The sequence below is a fragment of the Epinephelus fuscoguttatus genome, linkage group LG10 (assembly GCF_011397635.1).
Source record: "Epinephelus fuscoguttatus linkage group LG10, E.fuscoguttatus.final_Chr_v1".
Lineage (NCBI taxonomy): Eukaryota > Metazoa > Chordata > Actinopteri > Perciformes > Serranidae > Epinephelus > Epinephelus fuscoguttatus.
Window position 1 is genome coordinate 41,553,373 of NC_064761.1, and position 24,532 is coordinate 41,577,904.

The 24,532-nt window shown below is 39.0% G+C and overlaps 2 protein-coding genes across 2 annotated transcripts; both read right to left on the bottom strand.

The window, feature by feature from the left end:
- Positions 1-1,059: 1,059 nt before the first annotated feature.
- si:ch211-121a2.4 (transmembrane protein 205) lies at positions 1,060-6,310 on the bottom strand. Its single transcript, XM_049588668.1, has 4 exons — positions 6,070-6,310; positions 5,064-5,267; positions 3,566-3,729; positions 1,060-3,487 (listed from the first exon to the last, which is right to left on the bottom strand). Exons 2-4 carry the CDS (start codon positions 5,161-5,163, stop codon positions 3,185-3,187), a joined length of 567 nt encoding a protein of 188 aa, XP_049444625.1. The 5' UTR covers positions 5,164-5,267; positions 6,070-6,310; the 3' UTR covers positions 1,060-3,184.
- Positions 6,311-10,619: 4,309 nt separating this feature from the next.
- dhcr24 (24-dehydrocholesterol reductase) lies at positions 10,620-24,281 on the bottom strand. Its single transcript, XM_049588530.1, has 9 exons — positions 23,917-24,281; positions 21,175-21,330; positions 18,499-18,604; positions 17,903-18,021; positions 14,580-14,843; positions 14,361-14,504; positions 12,241-12,438; positions 11,966-12,144; positions 10,620-11,842 (listed from the first exon to the last, which is right to left on the bottom strand). Exons 1-9 carry the CDS (start codon positions 24,145-24,147, stop codon positions 11,689-11,691), a joined length of 1,551 nt encoding a protein of 516 aa, XP_049444487.1. The 5' UTR covers positions 24,148-24,281; the 3' UTR covers positions 10,620-11,688.
- Positions 24,282-24,532: the final 251 nt, after the last annotated feature.

Consider the following 24,532-nt stretch of genomic DNA (forward strand, 5'->3'; position numbering starts at 1 on the left):
TAATTCAATGCAGTTCTGTAACTGAACCTCTGTTTGCATTTGCAGCTGATGATAGACAACAGTAAAGAAATGGTTCCCTCTTCTGGACAAATATGTGACATCACATTGGACCCACAGGAGTAATTCTGCTGCACAAATAAAATCAGGGTTAAGTGAGTTTTGCCTGAGCAGATATCAGACACTTACATTTAATGCAGTTGGGTTTTTTTGTGCCAAATTTAAGACTGATTTTTGGACAAAACATCTTTCCTATGCGTCTGTGCTGGCGATAACTGCGGCCAGAAGCAGTATGTATTTGGGTTGTCCATCCGTCCCGTTCTTGTAAACACGACATCTCAAGAATATCTCGAAGGAATTGTTCTAAATTTGGCACAAACATTCACTTAGCCTCAGCAATGAACTGAAAGATTTTGGTAGTCAATTGCGACCTCACTGTGACCTCCCAAAAGCCATAACTCAAGAATTCATCCACTAATTATGACAAAATTTCACACAAATATTTAACAGGATATAATGATACATCCAAGATGTCAAAGGTCAACATCACCATGACATCGTAATACTTTCTGGCCATTCCTCAACATCACATCTCAGAGGGGGAACTTTTGGTCAGATACTGAATCGGTGTGTGAAGCATCCATGTGTTCACAGGCATGTAAGTGCAGCTTGACTGGTTTGCGGAGGCATACAACCACAAGGTGGTAATTCTAGTGTTTTTCAGTCATTGCAGGTAAGTAATATATATGTGGTCCAATGCAGAGGTAGGTTTGATGTTGGTATATGGTTGAGTTAGGCTACATTTGCAAACAGGTAGGTGCAAGTAAGTAGAAAGACAGTACTTAAAGACTTTCACACAGAAAGGCTTTAAAAGATAGGTAAATAAATTAGTCCAAATATTTGTGACAATCAGGACATCACAAATTCAAACGTAAGACTACTGAATTACTCAAGGCCTCATGTTTATAAGTTTATTTTAAGTAATTTTAAGGACCTGCAGACACCCTGACAAATACTACAAATTAATCTAAATATAAACAAGGATAAGTTGAAGCACAAAACTGAAGCACAAAACTGAGAGAACGTTTTAATACAAAAAAACAGACCATACATGTCAACATAATTTATGATACATTCCCACTACCAACCACTACTAATAGCTCATGACCTCTGACCTCACTGGCCTTCAGGCAACTCACATTCAGTATAACACAGTCCACACTACACTTAGAACCCATCATCTCATATCAATAAACCGGTATAAATATACACAAATTAGTGTAAAGTGGTAAAAAGCAAACAAATACAGCTTTTGCATTTATTCACAAAACTGTCAAATGATTTGAATTGAGATTTTATATTAATGTAAAGAGGCTGAGCTAACAGGCAACATACACAAAATATAATATGTTCAGTTTAAAACTAGGTAATATTGCATTGTCTTTGCAAGTTATGGGCACATGATAAGCACCTTCATCAGTCCAGTCGAACCAAACAGAACAAAAAAAGAAAAAGAAAATGTTTCAGAGAGAGGTTTCAGGATCTGCTGCCTCTGCTCTGATGACATTAGTGTTGTTTGTGATGGCGTGTTTTACCTAAAACATGGCGTGTTACAGGCCAACACAAACAGACTAGAAAAACAGGAAGAGGAGGAAATATATCGTTAGAAGAGTTTCACCTAAGCAGTTATAAAAAGGAGCACTGAAGGGCTTGTTAGCGATGTGACCGCAGATCCTTTCTGCACACAAAACAAACAACGCAGAAACATTCAAACTGAAAATTAAAGCTCTGACACCTGAGAAGTTTACTGCAGGACCACAACTCTAGTGCAATTACAACTTAACTCATTTGGCTTCAGCTCTGGTCATGGCTGCATCATTTCCCCACAGCTCAGTAACGTTTGGACACATATGGCACATGGAGGTGTTAGAGAACAAGGCAAAACACACCTGAATAATTTCAGCTAAAGCCCCGACAGCTTTGCAAATCTTTAAATTCCTTCACCAATTTATATATTGAGCTGACGTAATTTTCAGTTGAGGCACACTGCAAGTTAACGACATACGAGGAGATCACACGGGATGAGTCAAGTGTTGAGTGCAGAGATATCATTCAGGTCTTTATATAGGAAGCTCCACGAAAGGTTTTCGTTCTGAGCTAATACTTCCACAGAAGTTATTTTACAAGACTGAAAAATTAGTTAGTCTGTGCTACTATTATTTGTCTTACTGACCCACATCATCTCAGTAAGTCTTAACACTTTCTATCATACCATCCTTTCTACTTACAACTACATCAACCTGCTGTGCAACAACAAATCTTAACGGTCTTTGCTCCTTTACAAGGCAACAAGCTGGAGCTCTGCATGTACTCCAATAAAGTCTAACTGCAATGTACAAATGAACAAACCACTGGTCAAAGTGTGTTTAGGATGGGCTACAAACAGCACTGTATACCACATAGTAAAAATTCCTGAACACATCTTTTTCATACCAGCAGCCAGGGCAGCTTAAGATAGCACAGTTTCTCACTTTACCTCACAGGTGCTCTAAGGTTAACATAAACCTAAGCCGGACAAACCTGTGTCACTGGACTGAGAACAAAGTATTCAAACTGCACCTAAACAGGAAGAGCAGGACTAAGCAGCGTGGAAGCAGTTCATAAAGCTGTTTAATAAAGACACCTTTCTTTAGCTTACATATAATAAGATGCAATGCAGTGAGCTAATTTCAGCTATGGAATTTCTGGTACTGCAAGTTTTATTTTTAAAAAACATCCCTTATATTTAGGTTCCTGAAAGGTACCGTATCGTAATTGTAAAAGGAAATAATAAAGGCCGCCGCCTGCCTCAGCCACACTAGGTGAAAGGTGAGACATTAGTCACTGCAGGGACTGATTTATCTCCCTCCGACCTTCAGGAGAGAAATGTAGCTTTAGTGACGCTGATTGTCTAAAAACAAATAAAACAGAAGGGCCAAAGTCGAGGCATGGAAGCTGTATCCTTTCATTATTCCCCAAGAACAACGAGGCTTACCTGACTTTTGTATCTCACAACTAATAAGGCAGATAGAGAGAGAGACTTCAGGTATTAAATATATAACTTATGCTTTGATACAAAAATGAATTTAGATTTATAAGAGTGATGAAAGAGGGGGAAGGGGAAACAGTCCAGCTGCAAAGTGTCACTTTAAAGTGTACCGAGGTTCTCAGCCATGTAGCACAGACTGTAGAAGTTGCAGCATATGCAGCAGAGGTTACAGAGCGAGGACAGCAGTCTGTACAGCCACAGACGACCGCTCAGGTGTCTGTATTTGACATCCGTCTCACACAGCTTGGCATAAGCTTCACGGTTGGACGACAGGCCGATGTCCTGACCCAATCCACACGCCTGCTCGATAAGGTGCATATCTGCCATGATCTCTGACGTCATTTGGCCAAACCACTGAGCGTTCACAGCTGCAACCGTCACCGACACAAAGAAGATGAAGATCTGGTGGGGAGTCAGAGATTTAAGTAATATTCTACGATGGGTTTTATGCAGTGTGATGATGTGGAATGAACAACACACCTGGAAGGCTTCTCTGTCGTCCAGCAGGTCGCTGGGATGATACACAGCGTAGATAGTGAGGTTAAAGAAGGCACAAGCTGAACCCAGGTGGAGGTAGAACGGGACGAGACGACTCTGGATAAACCCATACGTGTGTCTGTTCAGGTGGTTGTCCATCACAAAGCCTGTGCAGAGAGCAGAACAACTCGTTAACACTGCATAAAATATCCATGTCTAATGATGACGACTTTAACATGCGCTGAAATAATCTGATGACCTCTACCTGCATTACGACATAGTTGAAGTAAAATTACTCAAGTTAAGAAGTAGTTTTCCATCTTTAATATTTATGACTTAATCACGCTGTATCAGGGTTTCTGATGCAATTTCAGACACATACGTGAATCCAAATGCTTGATGCGAGCTCTACCTTACTCATCTGCTCTATGGTTTTAAGTGGACTGTTAAAACAACCGTGTTTGCATGAACACAGCCACAATGGTTCACCACAGTCATCAAACATGACAACACACAGACTTTGTGGTTAAATATTAGCAGGATGCACAGGTGTTGGAAGGTACTGAGGGTTAGAGCTGCAACGATTAGTCAAGTAGTCGTCAACTATTTAATTAACTGCCAAGTAAAACTGATTTATCTGTTTCAAATTCTCTTATTCCAGCTTCTTAAATGTTTATATTTTCTGGTTTCTTTACTCCTGTATAACAGTATACTGAATATGTTTGGGTTGTGGATAAAACAAGGCATTTGAGGACGTCATCTTAGGCTTTGGGAAACATCAACATTTTCAAACATTTTCTGACACTTAATAGACCAAACAACTGAATGATTAAGAAGATAAATGCTTGAGAGCTCTAACTCATCTGTCTTTTTCACATGAAAAACAATGTTTGCAAACACAGCTCTTGATGGTCAGCACATGGGAAGAAGAAATTAAGGCACTCATTGGAGCAGGAACAAATGCACTTGAATTAAGTTAAAAAGCCTTTATTCAAAAAACATGGATACTTATATTTACATTACATTTTTTTTGCACCCTGATGAAGTCCTTCGAGTGCAAACTGGTCAGTGTTTTGATGTAAGCAGCCATGTTTTTGGAATAAAGACCTTTTTTAAAAGAAAACTTCATTCAAGTCCATTTGTTCCTGCTCCACAAGAGTGCCTGAAGTTCAGTTTGGATCGCATGTAGATCTTGGATAATTGGTGCCTGAGCTACAACAAAAGCAAGTCTGGATCTGGATGTTGGCACGAAGGCGACCACGAAAAAACTGGTTGGAGACGACTCAAAGGTGTGTCACTGAAATCCTGTTCACACACTTGGCACAACGAAAGCATTCTGCACGATCCAATCATGAGATGAGGGATGTAAATACAGGATGTATTGAATACACACTGTGATCCTATAGCAGTCATTACTGAACTGTGCACGGAGCACGACATCCCTCACTTGTGTTTCTGTGTACATTTCCACAGTGTGTGTGTCTATGTGCAGGGTACTGACTTGAAATGAAGGTGACCCAAATCTGCATTCCCCAGTACGTGGAGAGCAGCAGCAGCTGCAGCAGCTTGACTGTGAACGTGGGCTCCTCATCAGTGGACATGCTTCCTCCTCAGCCTCTCTCCTCTCCAGTCTGCTCTCCACTGTAATCTCCAAAAAGCCAAAGATGCTTTCTTTTGCTTGTCTGGATGGCACGCTCCGGAGCCTCTGCAAACATAATCAAAACCACATCATTATGATGTGACAACATGCAGCATGCTCTAAGTAAACTGGGTAAAAACTGAAATGAGGTAACCTGGCGTGTTTAGCCTCAGTGACTTGCTGATAAGCAGACAGAGTAAGTGTACTCATCCACACCTTTAGATAAGAACTATGACTTAACTCCTGTTGTTATGAGGGCAGCGACAGCTCGATCCAGCTTCTCAAATACACAACACACCTGCAGGTTTGTGTTGTGTTTGTAAGTGGTGAAAACAGTGCAGGCCACACTGTACCCTAAATGAAACTTCCGCATTGTTGCCAAGATCACTGGGTTGCTGTTTTGACCTTACCCACTGAGTGCACTCCTGTCAGCCCGAGAGGAAAATAAAACTACAGGTGTGCACATGCAATCACTCAAACGCGCTAATCTGCTGATGAGCTAAAACTCAAGTCTGCAGGCTAAAAACAAAGAGTGCCTAATTATTAAACTCCAGCAGCTGCTAACGTTAATGACTAACGAGGCTGTTGCGAATCTTCAAAGTCACCTTTCGCCAAACAAACTACTTCGTAAACCAGCTGCTGTTTGCTAACTGTAGTTTTAAAACCACCGTTTAGCTGAAGATAAAATTACAACCGAGCAGCAGCTAGCGTTAGCTTAAGTTTTAACGTTAGCTGCACTTAGATAACTACTGTAGTTACAGTTCACTGTCCTTAAAGTCAGCAGCCGTCATCTTTATAATCTTCAGAGGAAACACAGAGTTAGCCAACACTTTGATTTAAATAATATAAAGTCTGAGTGCAGCCCTACCTGCGTTACTAACTACTCCTGACAGCTTGTAGAAGAAGTCTTCGGCTCTGACAGTTAACTTGACTGCTGACAGTAGCTGCGCTAACTCGAGTCGAAGAAGAAGAAGAAGAAGAAGGAGGAGGCGGAACCTCGAGTGTCACAGTGAAAGTGCTCTTGGTAAAAACCGACAGCTCCAACAACAGGTTCCCAGAAAGCCTCCAGACGAAACCTCCCTTCAGTCTGTAGTTACACACAATAGTCTTTGATTGGAGGTTACACTTATTATACATCAATCCTATGTTAGAGGTGCATTATAAACGGCTACTATACTACGACATGTTTGTGATGTACTTTACTATGAGTTACTATGAGGCGGCAGAAGCTCCGTCCATAGGGACTTGGGTTGGGAACTGGAGGGTCGCCTGTTCGAGTCCCCGTCCGGACCAAAATATGGAGCGTGGACTGGTGGCTGGAGAGGTGCCAGTTCACCTCCTGGGCACTGCCAAGGTGCCCTTGAGCAAGGCACCGAACCCCCCAACTGCTCAGGGCACCCCACCAAGGGCAGCCCCCTCACTCTGACATCTCTCCACTTTGTAGATGTATAGGTGCTGTTTGTGCATGTGTGTGTCTTTCGGACCTGTGTGTAATTGACAAGCAAGAGTGAAAACATTGAATTTCCCCTCAGGGGGATTAATAAAGTAAATAAACTAAAACTAACTAACTAAACAAAACTTTAATGACATACTATATGTCAATATTTTATGACTACATACTATATTATCACTTTTTAATGATGTGATACTCTGACATTTTTTGACATGTGATACTCTGACATTTTTTATGACATGTGATACTCTGACATTTTTATGACGTGATACTCTGACATTTTTTATGACATGTGATACTCTGATATTTTTATGACATGTGATACTCTGACATTTTTTTATGACATGTGATACTCTGATATTTTTTTGTGGAATATCATACTATTAGCTTACTATTCTTGGAAGCTCCGTCGGCTGTATTGGCATCTGAACTTCCGGAGGGTCGGCCTGATACAGCCCGCAGACCAAAATATGGCATTCTGGTTTGAGGCGAGGTGCCAGTTCACCTCCTGTTAATATGCCAAGGTGAACCATTGCGATGGATTCAGAGTTTGCAATGATGCCAATTATGTTCCGCCTCATTAGTTCAGCTCACGACATCTTAACCTTTGTAACAATAGGTGCTGTTTGCTCAGCGTGATGTGATCAATATCACCTGTGTGTAATTGACAAACAGCCTACAACTGGAAACCAGGGCTCTTCCGCTCTTCTTCCGGAGGCAAGATCTCCGGGGTTTGCCTACAGACTCTACATTCACTGAATGTAGAGTCTGTATATAGAGACTACCTTTATAATGACATGCATTACTCTCTTTAAAACATACTATACTATGACTTTTATAAAATGTAATACTATAATATGGCATATTGTACAATGAGGGTTTTTTTTCTGAGATACTACACTACACTACTATCACATAGTATACCGTCACTTTTTAATGATACACTAAACTATGACATTTTATGGCATGCTATACTATGATTTTTATGACATAATGTACGTTCCCTTTTTAAATAATATACTGTACTATGAGATTTTGTATGGCATACTATACTATGAGGTTTTTTTATGACACGATACTATGGGATTTTTTATAGCCTACTAGACTAAATCACTTTTTAATGACATACTTTTTCTGGCATTTTCACAGCATATTATGCTATGATTTTTTATGACACTCTACTATACTATGAGGTTTTTACATATTAACATATTAAACCATCACTTTGTAGTGACACACTACACCATGACATTTTTGATGGCATACATTGTTGCAGCATATTTCATGGCATACTGATACACTGAGCCCCTTCTCTCCTTCTTTACTCTCTCTCAGTCTTAGATTCTAAAAAGTTGGTTCTCGCTTACATTTGCTAATATTCATGTCCTGTTACTGCGTGTCACTAACCCGACTTCTTCTCTAGAGCCTTTGTTCTCCACTGTCCCACAGGTTCCCTCGAATCATGGCTACGCCTGGATCGTGGGATGTGTTTATGCTGCTGCTGTGGTCCTGCTTGATGCCTACTACTACATATTATTATTGTCATATACATATAATGTTAAATATTAATACATACTTACAACACGACATATTATACTATGACCATTTTTATGATATTTTGACGCTAAACTATACTATGACCATTTTTATGATATTTTGACAACATACTATACTATGATTTTTTTAATATATTTTGACGACATACTATACTATGACCATTTTTATGATATTTTGACGACATACTATACTATGATGTTTTTCAGGATATTTTGATGACATACTATACTGTGACCATTTTTATGATATTTTGACGACATACTATACTATGATGTTTTTCAGGATATTTTGATGACATACTATACTGTGACCATTTTTATGATATTTTGACGACATACTATACTATGATGTTTTTCAGGATATTTTGATGACATACTATACTATGACGTTTTTTATGATATTTTGACGACATACTATACTATGACGTTTTTTATGATATTTTAACGACATGCTATACTATGACGTTTTTATATTTTGACGACATACTATACTATGACCGTTTTTATGATATTTTGACAACATGCTATACTATGACCATTTTTATGATATTTTGATGACATACTATACTATGACGTTTTTTATGATATTTTGACGACATACTATACTATGACGTTTTTTATGATATTTTAACGACATGCTATACTATGACGTTTTTATGATATTTTGACGACATACTATACTATGACCATTTTTATGATATTTTGACGACATACTATACTATGATGTTTTTCAGGATATTTTGATGACATACTATACTATGATGTTTTTTATGATATTTTAACGACATGCTATACTATGACGTTTTTCAGGATATTTTGATGACATACTATACTATGATATTTTTTATGATATTTTAACGACATGCTATACTATGACCGTTTTTATATTTTGATGACACACTATACTATGACATTTTTTATGATATTTTGACGACATACTATACTATGACGTTTTTCAGGATATTTTGATGACATACTATACTATGATGTTTTTTATGATATTTTAACGACATACTATACTATGACCGTTTTTATGATATTTTGATGACATGCTATACTATGACGTTTTTATGATATTTGGACGACATACTATACTATGACGTTTTTATGATATTTGGATGACATGCTATACTATGACGTTTTTATGATATTTGGACGACATACTATACTATGACGTTTTTTCATTATTTTTGACGACATACTATACTATGACGTTTTTTATGATATTTGGATGACATACTATACTATGACGTTTTTTATATTTTAACGACATGCTATACTATGACGTTTTATGATATTTTGACGACATACTATACTATGATGTTTTTCAGGATATTTTGATGACATACTATACTATGATGTTTTTTATGATATTTTAACGACATGCTATACTATGACGTTTTATGATATTTTGACGACATACTATACTATGATGTTTTTCAGGATATTTTGATGACATACTATACTATGATGTTTTTTATGATATTTTAACGACATGCTATACTATGACATTTTTATATTTTGATGACATACTATACTATGAGTGTTTTTATGGTATTTTTGACAACATACTATACTATGACCGTTTTTATGATATTTTGACGACATACTATACTATGACCGTTTTTATGATATTGACAACATACTATACTATGACGTTTTTTATAATATTTTGACGACATACTATACTATGACGTTTTTTTATATTTTGACAACATACTGTTTTTATATTTTGACAACATACTATACTATGATGTGTTTTATGATATTTTGACGACATACTATGACCGTTTTTATATTTTGACGATATACTATACTATGACGTTTTTTATGATATTTTGACGACATACTATACTATGACGTTTTATATGATATTTTGATGACATGCTATACTATGATGTTTTATATGATATTTCATGACATTTTGTTGACATAATATAGTATGACAGTTTTTAGGATATTTGGGTTGGGCTTTTTAATAACTTACTATATTATGAATTTATTATTCCTTGCTACACTATTACATTTTTTATTGCATAGTATGCTGTCACTTTTTTCACAAGAAAGTATAATTTGACATGACAATTTGACATTGTATTTTTTTTTTTTTTTGGACAGTTTTGTTGAGAGGGACAGCTGGACGCTCTTCTATCAGTAGGGTGAAGATTCCACTCTTTACAGTGTCACTTCACTTTCCTCTTTTTAAACAATTTTTTTTTTTTTAACAAAAATAACATGACAGATACTGTAACCTACTCTTTGTAGTTTCAACAAAACTAGCACCCTTTCTACCATGACCTGAATAAGCAATGATTCTCTCTCCTTTGAACCCAGATTTGGAACGCAAGTGCATTATTGTGAAATGCATTTATGGTTAACTGTTGCTCTGGAAGTTTATTAATGAATTTGATTGGTGCCAGATTGTATCCACATTATAAGAGCATACAATAGTCTAAATCAGTACACAATGTGGGGATAGGATGGTTAATGATTTTCAGATCACACAGGGACAAACCATCAAAGCATCAACTCAGTTATTCAAATAAAGTGAGATAACTGTTAAGAGCAAATAAATTCATTTGACTTCCAAATGCTGTTCCAATACATTTAAAAAAAGAAGTTGAAGGATACAGAAGGATAAACAAAAGAAACAAACTCTGAGCTCTGAGCTGAGCTGTTATCCATGTACAGTCAAACAAATCTGCTCCCAACAATGAAATCAGCTTTGACTATGTTTGTGACAGATGTGAACCCTGATTACAACAGTGCTGCACAGTATTTCCCCCCCAACAACTTCAGAATCTATAGTTAAACAAGCATCAGAATGAAAGTTATTGCATAAAACAGTTTTTAATCAATTCATTCAATCCTTAGACAGTCCTGGTGATATGATGTAAATCTGACATTAAAATAGTCGTCTATAAGTTACAAAACATGTTGTTTGGTTTCTTTTTTCCACAAATTTATCACAACAGCATATATTTTAAAATATGTGTATGAAGCAGATTAGAAAGTCATGTTTTAAGTGTGAATGGCACTTGTAGATAAGGCTGACTTATTAATAAGAGGTGTACAGTACAATATGGATAACTATGGTTGTAAAATGGGGCCAAATATACACATTAAAAAGAAGGTAAAAACAAAATACTGGGTGCAATATGCTCCCAACATGTACAAGTAACACACACAGGTTTTGAATCACACAAGACATGAAATCAGAATACAGAATACATTCACGACTTAAAAGCACAATAGTTGTGCTTTTGCCTCACATTGATGGAAAGTCCCCTTAAGACACAGTCTGTCACAAATAGCATAAAGCTTGTCTCTGTGAAGCTTAATTCAACATCAGAAAATTTTCAGATGTATCTTTGTGTAAAACTGTTTTTTGTATTAATTAAAACATCCCTAAAGCAGAGGCTGTCACCAGACGTGACATGTGGGACACCAGGCTGAGGTCAGGCACCAGTGAGGGGTGTCAGTGTCGCGCAGATTTACAGATTTTATCGTAAACCTCTGGGAAGGCATCCTTACAGCCTAGCTCCTCTCTCAGTCTGTGATACAGCTGTCCATCAAACATCTCCCAAAACTCTTCCCGGTCCATGTACACATCTGCATACAGCATCTGGAACCTGCAGGAGGCAGATGGCAAATATATATCTCAATGCTCCAGTGTAAATGTATTGGGTGGGTGCGATATTATCACTGTTGTTCTAAAGATATCACTTAAGTTTCATGTACGATTTGACACCTACCCATGCACATCTCTAACAAACTTCTCCAGCTGACGCGTTGATGCTTTAGCTTCAAAGTGTTTGACTTTAGGCTCTCCATAAGCACCAATATCCACATACAGCTCCTCCTCTTGACCTTTGGGATGGACCATCCCTCTGCCTGGTGCCAACAGGAAGGGACACAGCCACAGAGGGTAAACCTGAAATAACACGAGACATGCAGGAGTTCAACAAGGAGCACGCTATGTACGATAAACAGTGGGTATTCATTGGCTTCATTCACATCTGAGTCTCACATCGATGTCCTGGTGGAAGCGCATGATGGCATCCTGCAGATTCTTCATGGGCACCAGCATGTCCTGGACCACATGGTGCTGCTCGTAGAGCCGTCTGATGGTCTCTCCCTGGGTGAGCTTCAACAGTGAGATCTTAGGAGGAACCATCCATCCAAAAAGCCAGCGAAATACCGGGTTGTTGCCGAAGGGAATAATATCCTGAAGAAAGGATGCAAATACACAGAGACATAAATGAAAGGGTCAAAAGAGGATGACAAGGTGACTCTGTGTGATGCACTGTGCTGTAACTGGTGTTGAAACAATGAATCATTTATGCAATTTATTAAGCAATAAACATGATTTGTTTCTCAAATGTGTGTGTCTTTCTCTGTTTTATAGGACTACAAATAAAATCTTTAAGGGTTTTGTACTCTTGATCAGACATGACAAGCACATTCAAGATGTCATGTTTGCCTCTGGAAATTTATTGTGGACATTTTATTTACTGTTTTCTCATGTTTTCTACACTACGTGATGATGACAATAATTGTTATTTATAGACCTGTTTGCTGAGACAGAGTTCAATGTGTGTACAGACGCCAACAGTAGATGGAATAGTTTGAATTTTATTAGCAACTGAATAATGAACTGTGAAAATGATTCACTTCTCAATGTTTAAATTCATCAATTGCTCAATTTATAGCGTTGAAATATTTGTATTTTAAAAATGACTCATATGAACATGTGATTTGTGTTCCTCTCTTTAAAAAAAAATTAATTAATTAAAAAAATATAAATATATTAAAGTAAAATGCCAATCATAAAGTAAGGAAAGTAAAATTGTAAATGTGTCTCGAAAACTGAAAGTTTGTGTGTGTGTGTGTGTGTGTGTGTGTGTGTGTGTTTTGTGTTGTTTTTTGTAACTTGACTTGAATTTAAAGAATCTGGCTAAATGGATTTAATGATCTTGAATAGTATTTTCACAAATTTATAAAAATAAAATAAAATCAAGCAAAATCAAATCAAATGAAAATAATTCAGTAAAATAAAATATAATCAAGTAAAATAAAATAAAATAAAATGAAAATAAAGTAAATAAAATAAAACAGAATAAAATGAAAAATAAAGTAAAATAAAATAAAATAAAAACACATAAAAAAAACACATGCATAAACACAGTAGTTATTTAAATTCCAGTATTAAATATTCAGTCTCTGCTAAAATGCAAATCCTGACCTTTATGACCTTTCTTTGCTTTCATATGTTCAAATCAATCTTTAAACTTCTGATTTGTCACCACCACTTTCTACTTTTTTACCTATCAATGAGCAATGTTAATACTTTCAAATCATGATTCTGACTTCACAAAATCAATCAATAAAAAAAAAAAACACCTTTAACCAAAAAAAAAAAAAAAAAAAAATCCAAACAAAAACGTTAATAATGCTGTGGAGGTCCTGAAAATGAAATGTAAGATTTAGCCCTCCTCACTATCCAAATAGTTTCATACAGTCCTTTAACATTTAATATTACAATAATATGAATCAAACAGCATTTTCACATTATATCATTTTTATATGAGGATATAATTTGTCATATCTGTTCCAGTGTAATGTAGATAAGTCAGATCCAATCCAGCTGCACTCCTCTTGTATTCCAGCAGAGGGCAGCCACAACCTTCCAACCAGCACCATAAACACTTTCACATCTCCACGTCCAACACATCAGCGATGTCTATCACAAAGTGCCGATGTAATCACAGCGTCCGTCAGCCCTGTTTCTATCTGACTTCCCTCTGCACCGTCGACAAAGCAAAATCCTTTCAAAGACAGAGAGCACCCAAAAGCCCCGAGCCAGCTCCTGTCCGTATCTGTCAAACCCATACTATGCATAATTCATCACACCATTTACTGTTACAGAAAACAGAGGATGCCAAGCCCTTCTCACTAATGGCTAATGGTGTGTGTGTGTGTGTGCGTGAGTACAAAGTTTGTGTGTGACAGAGCATTAGAGTCTAATAAAGTGAAGCGGGTTGATAAGACGATGACAAGATGATATCTGTAGATACGTGCAGGACGTTAATGTAATCCTAAAGTTCATGGAAACAATCTTTGTGTGCGTGTGTGTGATTTTGTGAGTACCTGAAGCTCCCAGAAGATGCTGCGTGTGTGTCTGTGATAGTACTGTCTCAGAGGGATATATTCGACTCCAGTGTGGTTGTTTTTCAGGTAGCCCTCCACGTGTTTAAAGAACCAGGGTTTGAAGTGCAGGCCGATTCTGTTAATCTGACGTCACAGAGGAGAGACGGAGGTTAGAAGTGAACCAACATGAGAAAACAATACAGCTCATAAACACTTTACCTTATCAGGCTCAGCGTGGTCAGTCATCGTTCCCGTCATGATGACAGCAGAGTCCCGGGTGTACTGGAGGCCCTCTACGAACGTGTTCTGCTTGTTCTCCGATGCTTCAGTGAAGCGTCTGCAGATGTTCTCCAGCCCTCTGACCGGCTCATAGCGCAGCTTCACCCACGGTTTAGCCGGGACTATTTTGATCTCAGCTGCAACCAGGAAGCCCAGAGTTCCACAGGACCACGGGACGGCGTGGAACAGGTCTGAGTTCTCCTCCTAAGCGAGAATAAATCGTCTGTCAGAACAAGAACAAACTGTTCACATGTCCACGGCATGTTTGCAGTGATTAATGTGGGCTCAGCCTTCTTGGTTTCTAACGTTAGGCTATTTGTCTTGTATGTTGCCATTAGCAAACCTCACAGCATCAACAACTTCATCTTCTCCCCGAGGACACAAATCTTTGTGCTTTACTTTGTGTGACAGTTACACAACATGTTGCTGCTGCTCAGGGGCCTGTGGCACAAGTTCAACATAGTCTGGCTCTCTGTTTGTTAGGGACTGTTTGAAAGGTATTAGCGGTGTAGGTGGGGTCAGAAAAGGGGAGAGGGTGACATGGGGTGCGTTCTGAATCACCTACTTTTTCTTTTCGGTTTTAGTTGGTGCTGCAGCTGCCCTTTTAAAGTACATAGTGTTGCATGCACTCTGCTATTTCTTCATAATGTTACGTCCTGATCTTTGACCTTCTTAGACATATATCCATTACCATGGAGATAAAACAGAGACGGATGTCAACCCTGACAGCTCTGACGGTGTCGTTTTGCAGTGTTACAACTGTACACATTGTAGATTCTACCATATTATATTCACCATAGTAAAATAGTAAAATAGTAAAATTACAAAGGCTGTACATGTCTCTGTCATTCTTACTTAATACTTAAGCTGTTTTGTTGTTGGTTATATTTATGATTATTTTATTCAATTAAACAATTAATATTCCTTTTATGACTAATCGACTGGTCATCAGTCACCTGAATGTGCTGTCATCTGTCATTGCGACTTCTGACAGTTGTCAAGCCGTCATCTGTTTGCGGCTCAGTAGATATGACATCATCCCCTGTGCAGAGGATTGTGGGTCAGAATAGACAGAAAGCATGCTGGCTTGCATACTTCAAACATCCTGGTATTTTGACATACTGCATTTCACGTATTGGGACATACTAAATCTTTTTCTGGCATACGATATAGTATGATAGTGTGGTATTGGAACACACTAGGGCTGACCCAAAAAATTCGAAACTTCAAAGCTTCGCTCGATGGCACGGGATTCGATTGTGAAAAACAAAATTTGAATATTCAGCCTTTTTTTTCTCCCGTTTTTTTGGGAGACCTTGAACGCAACACTAACCCTGCCACTGGGCTATTTTTTGTGTGTGCAATTTTAATCATGTCGTCCGTTTACGGTTGTTTTTCCCCCCCTTTAGCCATATGTAAACTCAAAGAAGGAGAAGCAATGTCTGTTAGGCATATAAGATTTCATGTTTGTGTTTTTAATTGATTGATTGTTTTTGGTTGGTTGACAAATAAAGGCTGGCGCCATTAGGCCGAGTAAAGAAGTCATCTGGTCTGATTGTTGCATGAATTGCCTTAAAAAGTTTCACAGTAAATCAGAGAACAGGGATAATATTATTGCCACGGGTTATTTGAAATGGACAGAGTAACTGAGTAACTGAAATTTAACTACACATTTTTCCTCAATAACTGTAACCAATTACAATTACATTTATTCTGTAATCCAACACTGCACATAGATATGATGTAATGCATGTTCAGCCTGACCAAACCTGAGCTACTAATGAGTGAAGTTAAAATATCACAGAGCTGAAGCCCGTCCCTTTTCACTCATTCAGTAACTTTGATATTAAGTGTTTATTTTGTAGCTTTGGTTCAAAAATAGACAGCTGGAATGTTTCTGTAAAAAGGAAGTGCCATTTGATGAGATTACAACTAATTTGGCCACGAGCATTTTAAGCTTGATTCCAGGGTTGAGTTGAGAGATTAGGGAGGAGGGTGTTGCAGTTTTTCAAGGGGACAGAATGAATAACCCTGGAGAGGGGTGTTTAAACATAAGGTCCACCCCAGTGACGAGCACGTTCACGTTACAGAGGAAGAACTGAGTGGAGTACTTCTGAATATGAGATGAAACGATGATAGCCTTGAGGCTATCTGCTGTAGCAGAAATGTGATACCCAGTGAGGTGAAATAAATGCAGAGTAATCACACAACTAGAACAGAAAAGGGCAACATAGAAACTGTGGGAATATCAGCCACATACTGAAACTAACACTGAGGGTGCTTTCACACCTGCCCTGCTTGGTTCAGTTCAGTCGAACTCAAGTTCGTTTGCCCCCTCAGTGCAGTTCGTTTGGGCAGGTGTGAACACAGCAATCACACTCAGGTGTGCATCAATACAGCCGGACCGAGACCTTCTTGAAGAGGTGGTCTCAGTCCGGTTCCAAAGGAACTCTGGTGCGGTTGGTTTGTGGTGAGAAGGTGTTCCGACCTGGATGTGAAGCAACTGCAGTCACATGACACATTGTTTGGGTTAAACATGAGCATGTTACAGTCCTGGAGGATTATTAATGTGCACCTCCTCCTGTACTGCCTTAATATGCACATTCAGCACATCCAATGCATCAAAACATTGTTTTCTAGTTGGAGCCGCGCCTCGTTTTCAAACTGTATGGTTTGACTAAAATGAACAATGACAGCAATATAGTCCACGATGAGCAGCGCTAAAATCAACCTGTCACATGTATCTTGCAAGTGTACTTGTCTTCAACGTTTGCTTTACTTCCTGGATTTTTCCCACATGGAAATTCTGACCAGTCAAGAGCAGCTTTCTCACACAAGGCATTTGATCCGGTCTGCTTGTAAATGCTGCTGTGAGAACACGAACCAACTCTAGGCAATTATACAACTTTGGAGCACAATTAGTCCCTGATTCAGACCAAAGGAGACCACTCTAGAGCTGACAGCAGCCTAAGCTTTAAATATGATTGGCATTTTCAGGAGTCTGAGGTGAATATGGAAGATGACAGCTGGTGTTTTTTGCCACAATAAATCAACATATATGAATAAAAACAGTTAAAAGTATTGTATGACAGTTTCTCAGTCTGAGCTGATGGTGATGATGTTGCCATGGTGATCCCTGAGTAAACTTGAGCCAACTTTGTGACAGCAGAAAAACCTGAGACCTGGACTCACACACACACACACACACACACACACACACACACACACACACACACACACACACACACACACTCATTGCTCACCTCAGTGCAGCGTACTAAGCTGCCATCAGCCAGAACCAGCTCATATGCGACACAGATGTGCTGAAACAGCCCGTAAATGTGAGAGGATGACTCAATGCCTGTACCCATCACCAAACCACCTGAGAGAGGAGACAGAATAAAAGATTCACTCTTAGTAATTCAATCTCTGCCCAAGTGAAACCAACAGCAGGCAAACACACAAGCAGAAAGCAGCGTTGGCCTGCTGGGGGTGAGTATGTACAGTGTGTGCCCACGTCCACATCAGGATAAATGAATGTACCGCGGCCTGCTGGGAAAACATTAGATTGTTGATGCGCAGTTTATGGCATCAAGAAATCCATTACGAAACCCGATCCAGGGGTGCTTCCAACGCTGCAGCCATTTCCTCCCAGTTTCATCTTCTGAGCTACAACATCAATCCTCTAACACAATTAGAGAAGTCACTGGTGCTCTAAACAGGAAGCAGTGATTGATGGAGGTGCCTCACTGAACAATGGGCTGTGCACTCATCACTCTATTTCTAGAAACCCAGGAGATGATGATGATGATGCCACTCTGTGATGATTCCCTAGAAAATGATCCACGGTAATACGTACCCACAGTGAGGTCATCGAGCTCGGGGAGCACGGGAAGTGTCCAGCCAATAGAGGTGAGGAGGGCAGTCACCTGACCCATGTTGGCCAGCGGCTCCACTCTCACCACCTTAAAAAAAACAAAAAAACAAAAAAAAAAAAACATACCAAAGATTACTCTGAGTAAAGATCAACCATCAGGCTGAGGAGACAAAATCCAGCCAGGTATATTTTAATGAGTCATATTCTACCTGTAAATGGTTTAGTCATTAATTCAAAGACAGAAACCTTATTGTGTTGAATTATTCTTTATCTTCTTCAGAAATGTTTTTGCCAGTTCCAATAAGATGGTTCATCACAGACACCAGAACATTTCACCAGTAATTTGAAGTTGTGTTCAAATGCTGCTCAGTAAATATGACCCCAGTCGGCCTGATGGCAGCGCTGTAACTAAAAGTCAGCTGTAATCAGATTTACACAAAACTGTCACTCTACAAATTTGCCCCAGGAACCACTAAAGTCTGCCTCACTACATTTTTGACATCTCCTCCTGAGCCGTAGGTTTCGATAGCTTGTTTGCAATCATGTGACTATTATGATGCACGAAATACAGATGGAGGGCAGGAGGTGATAAATCCCTTTGTGTATTTGAAACAGAGGAACGTGACTATGTAAAAGGGTCGGACGAACCTGGAGGAAGTAGATATTGTCAGAAAAGTGAAACTCATGTTGAATTTGGTCCATAAAAGTTGCACGTTACATACGAGTTACCTCATTGTTACATAGTGAGCCAATAAAATGAACTAAAGTCCACTATAACTGTATTTTATATTTCAGCTGTGTACATGGACAAACCATTGTCAGACAAGCTAATGTTACCAGGTAAAGTTAGCCGATTTCATTAGGTTTCATATTGAATAGGGATGTCCCGATCAAATTTTTTTTGCATCCGATCCGATACTGAGTCCTTTATTTTGAAACCGAGTGTGATACCGAGTCCAATCCAATACTGAGTACTTTATTTTGAAACCGAGTCCGATATCGAGTCCGATCCGATACTTTGCAAAGCATTATGAAAGAAAAAAAAAGAATGCATCCAAGTTGTCTCATAAGGTTTGTTTTTTATTTAAATAGCATCCAAAAAGCTTATCGGTGGCTCAGCAGCACAAAATGTAAACAAATTCTGACTTGTAAACAAATTGTCCCTCCAGAGTTGCCATAGGGCTGTGGTAGACGAGGTTCCGCCGTTGGGTGTGGCTGTGTTGCTCAGAATAAAGAGAGAAGCAGTGGCCACTGAACCTGTTGTCTCGACTCCTGTCCGTTTATTGCTCATTAGCTGCGCTCAGTTAGGCGAACCCAGGACGCTCGGTTACAGTTCATTGGAAAGCGGAGGCAACAATGAACAACATAGATGAAAAACCTGGCCATTTTTGTTGTTTTGATTCCTCTGATCTTTTATTACCGATTCCGATTTTGTGAAAATAACGTGATTGGTCTGATCCTCGGATCGGGTATCGGCACCGACATCCCTAATAGTGAACAACAGATTTTAAAAAGGGGCGTGGCTCAGCACATAAATACTCCTAGCTCCTCAACTGCTGGGTCAGTCATCAAGAAACTTGCAGGATATGTCCACATGAGTACATGAAACATACACTTAAAGATTTATTCAAATTGACCACTAGGAGGTGCCACAAATGCAAAAAATGTGCATGCCATAACACAAATGAGACTATGAATCTCATTTCTCTCATGTTTGTCAAATACACTTGCAGGATATGTTTCATAATAATGTTAAACCATGTGTGTAAAATTATTTTTTGAAAGTGCTCAACAGGGGGCACCACCAGTTCTAAATATGCATTGGCCTTGTGCAAAATTCGGCCATAAATTAACAACAGTTTGTCTCAGTGGTTATTTTTAATTAAGCTATTGATGCATGTCCTCAACACGTCTCTGAAATTGACCCAGAGGAGGTGACGACGGTGCAAAAGAAGAGCGTGGTGTGGTATGGATTTGGATTCAATGAATGCGCACCTGTTCAATCATCTTAAAGCCTGCTAGTTATCCTAAATGCAAGTGTCAGAAACGGTCAAAAGTCTTGATCCTTCATGGCTTTTAACTTCTAACAATCTGTGCTGACTTAAAGCCCATGATCAACACTTGCAGCCATATTCTCTTTGAGTTAATAATAACTCTAGTGTCTTGCTTAGACCTGAAAACACAGCGTCACTGTTCAGCAGAAGTCTGATGTGGCCAGAATCAGAGGTCAGATGATCACACAGGTTTTAAACAAACTTCCAGGTTAGTCTGATGTATTTGGAGGAAAGCGCTAGTCAACTGTTAAATCATTAAGCAAAGTGTAGGCTGGTTTACAACCATCTGATCTCCTGACTCCTTGTCTTTATTGCTCTGTTAAAACAATGTCTGTCTTTACAATCTCAGCCGTTACTTTGGAGAATACGATGTTAACATGAGCAAAGTAAATGACAAACCTGTAAAAAGACTGACAGTCTACAGCCGTGCTAACAACTCCAGCCAGGCTTTGGCACAGTGGTGGCACAGAAAGCATGTTTAGCCACCACAGCAGGCACAGCTGAAAGAGCATGTTCATCACAAGATGGGCCCCTGTCCCAAAATTTAACAAGCGAGATGTCTGCTTCCCATTCCCTATTCCTAGTGTCTGCTGAATCGTCCCACCTGCCTCTTTGTGTCCACCTCCAGGATGTCCATCATGTTGATCATGATGTTCTTGTGAGTTTTCTTGTATTTCCCCACTCTGAGTGACACAGTGAGCCAGCCGGGTCGACCCGTGCACATGTAGGTCTTACTGCCGTCCTTCCTCCACTCACGTACCTGAAATGTGTCACATGATACAGAGAAGAACATTATTATCTCTTAAAGGACACACAGCACATCAGACTGTTCATCTCCTCAGCCATCATCAAGGCTGTCTTAGTATGAAAGACTGACGACAGTCTTGGAGATAAAGCTCATTTGAACTCCTCAAAGTATATTTTGTGAACACAGATCATTCATCCCACCGTACACAGCCTGTTTCCTCTTTGCTTCATCATTCCCTAAAGTCCACATGTTTGGGTAAAGCTCTCTCGGGCCTGTGGCTACTTTGATTCACCTCCACTTCATGTCAGATTCCTCTCTCCTGACCAACTGCTTTTAGGAATCAAGGTATTAGGTGTCTGCTCTCAAACCAACATGCTCCCAGTGCTCTCCCTCTCTTACCCAGTCAGCATGTTATCACACAGATTGCCTAAATTCACACAACTACATCCTCGCATAACTTTTACCTGCACCACAGCACTGAGACAAAGACACCAGAGAAAATGCAAACAAACGCTTCAGTGCCTCAAAGTACAGAGATGTGCCTTTACATGCTTCCACTGGACATACTGGGGACACTGGGATTGCTTTGCATAACTGTGATGATTAGTTTCTATATTAGATCATGATATTGGGCCCATTTCTGAACTGCCTCAGCACACGACTAACAAACACTGTCTTATATCACATGGCATATCGAAGTGATTCGTGACCAATATTTAAATTAAAATGCATTTGCAGAAATGCTTTTTCATTTTAAGAATGTGGCTACATTATTTGACTCATAAATAAAATTAGTCATCAATCATCCTATTTGCATTTTAATTTTCTTCTTCAAGACTGCTCATTCTTTCACTTAATTAAAATGAAAAAGAAAAAGACATTTGAGATTTAATTTTCAGAATATGCCCCAGCAAATAGATACCAAAATTCAATTTGAAATGTAATGGCTGGTTTGATTAATATGTTCTGTTGAGCGTCACAACAACAATCAGTTTGACTGGAAAAGTCGTGAACATGCACAACCTGATTGATCCAAATCCAAAGTAATCAGTGGGCGTTTAATCAGCCCATCATTAACAGTCACACATCACGAACACATCTCAACAAAACGACCATCAGATATGTAAAATTATAAGACCCATAATGATTTTGTAATACTTGTGTGACAGACATGGCTCCAACTTGTTAGTGAGACGAGCCTCGGGGCGTCGCTGGTGGTGGAAAAGCTTGTTCTAACAAAATGTTAATTATTGTGTGTATGCGATGTAAAATATCCTCTGGTTGTAATAATGTGATGTAATAACCAATAAATGACTGATTGATTAGAGAGCAAAGACAAATCAACAGCACCAGTGTTTGAATTATAACATCACATCCCATCTGACACACACAGACACACACAGACACACACACACACACACACACACACACACACACACACACACAGTTTTTCACTACCCAAGATTCCTTGCAAAACACATGTAACATGTCGCTCCTCAGTCTGCTCATGCCAGTGACATTCTAACACTGAACTCTTGAGCTCAACACTTGACTTTTTACCTCTAATATACTTTTAACTAACTGTTACAAAACTGTTTATGCATATCTATCTATCTATCTATCTATCTATCTATCTATCTAGATACTTATAATTATGCATACACATTTCTGTTTACATTCAGTCTAATTGCATAGACTGTATAATTATTACTAAATTATTTAGTCCTAATATTTTGGGGTTTTTTTATATTCTATCCCTTACTTTAACTTGCAGGGGAAGTTTAAAAACAAATATTTAGCTTCAGATTTTCTCTGCCAACGACTGCTTCTCTGTATTTGTTCTGCATGTGTTAAATAAAGAACTTGAACTACACACATCAGCACTGATGTAGAATTTGGAAATTACTTTAACCTTAAATAAAACTGTTAAAATGATCATACCAGATAGGAATATATATACATTTCTGTTTACATTCAGTTTACAAATTGCAAATACTGTGTAATTACAATTAATTTATTTAAGCATAACATTCTGTGTTTTTTAATATTTTATCCTTTACTTTAACTTGCACTATTTTTGCCTTTTTTTTATTTTTACAAATGTATTTGTTCTGCATGTGTTGATAAAGAACTTGAACTACTGCACATCAATACTGACGCAGAATGTGGATATCACTTCAACCTTAAATAAAACTGTTAAAATGATCATAGCACACAAAATAGGAATATATATATGTACATTCAGTCTATAACTGCAAATATTGTGTGAGTAATATCAATATTTAGGCCTAATATTCTGTTTATTTAATGCTGTCTCCCTTAGTTTCACTAGCACTTTCTTGTTTAACAAATATTTAATTAGCATTTTTGGAGGGAACCTGAGACTTCAGATTGTCTTTGCTTCTCTGTATCTGTTCTGCATATTTTAAATAAAGAACTTGACCTACTGCACACCCGCACTGGTCTCTAGATATTACTGTAACCTTTAACTAAACCGTAAAACATATCATAGCACATCAAATCAGAAGATTCACACTGCACACACACGCGCGCGCGCACACCTGTGCACGCAGACCCTGTCAGACTGTGACGGCTCACCTGTCGCTGGATGTCTCGCACGCGCTGGTCGTGCAGTTTGGGCGCAGAGCACATCTTAAAAATGACCCACGCACGCACATAGTAATACACATCAAATATAACGGAGAGCGGCAGAAGGAAGAGACACACAAAGATCCACCTCTGGTGCACGATCACGTAATCTAGACCCTTGACTCTGATCCACAGCAGGAACATGATCACGGCTCCGGCTAAATACAGCAGCGGGTCCATGGTGTCTGAGCAGGCCGGGTCGAGATGTGCACGAGCTCCAAACTCAAACTATCAGACACAGTTTTTAGTCAAACTCCGGCTGAGTGTGGAGACGTTCATGAAGGGAAAGCCCGCACAGCTGCTCCTGATCACCTCTTCACTGCGATAGGTGAGCGGCACTAGGTGGTCGGTCAGCCCCTCCTCTGCTGCGCGCTCATTGGGTAAAACTGGCAACAGGGCGGGACTGGACGTCAAAGCTTTACGCTCATTGGTCAAATAGGTGCCATTGTGAATTATGGAGTAGTAGCCTTTCTGAGGTTGAACCAATCACAAAGCAGAGAGGCTGTCACACCACGCGCACTGTCCCCGGGTCTCTGTTACAACACTGCTGCTACCAGCCAGTGGA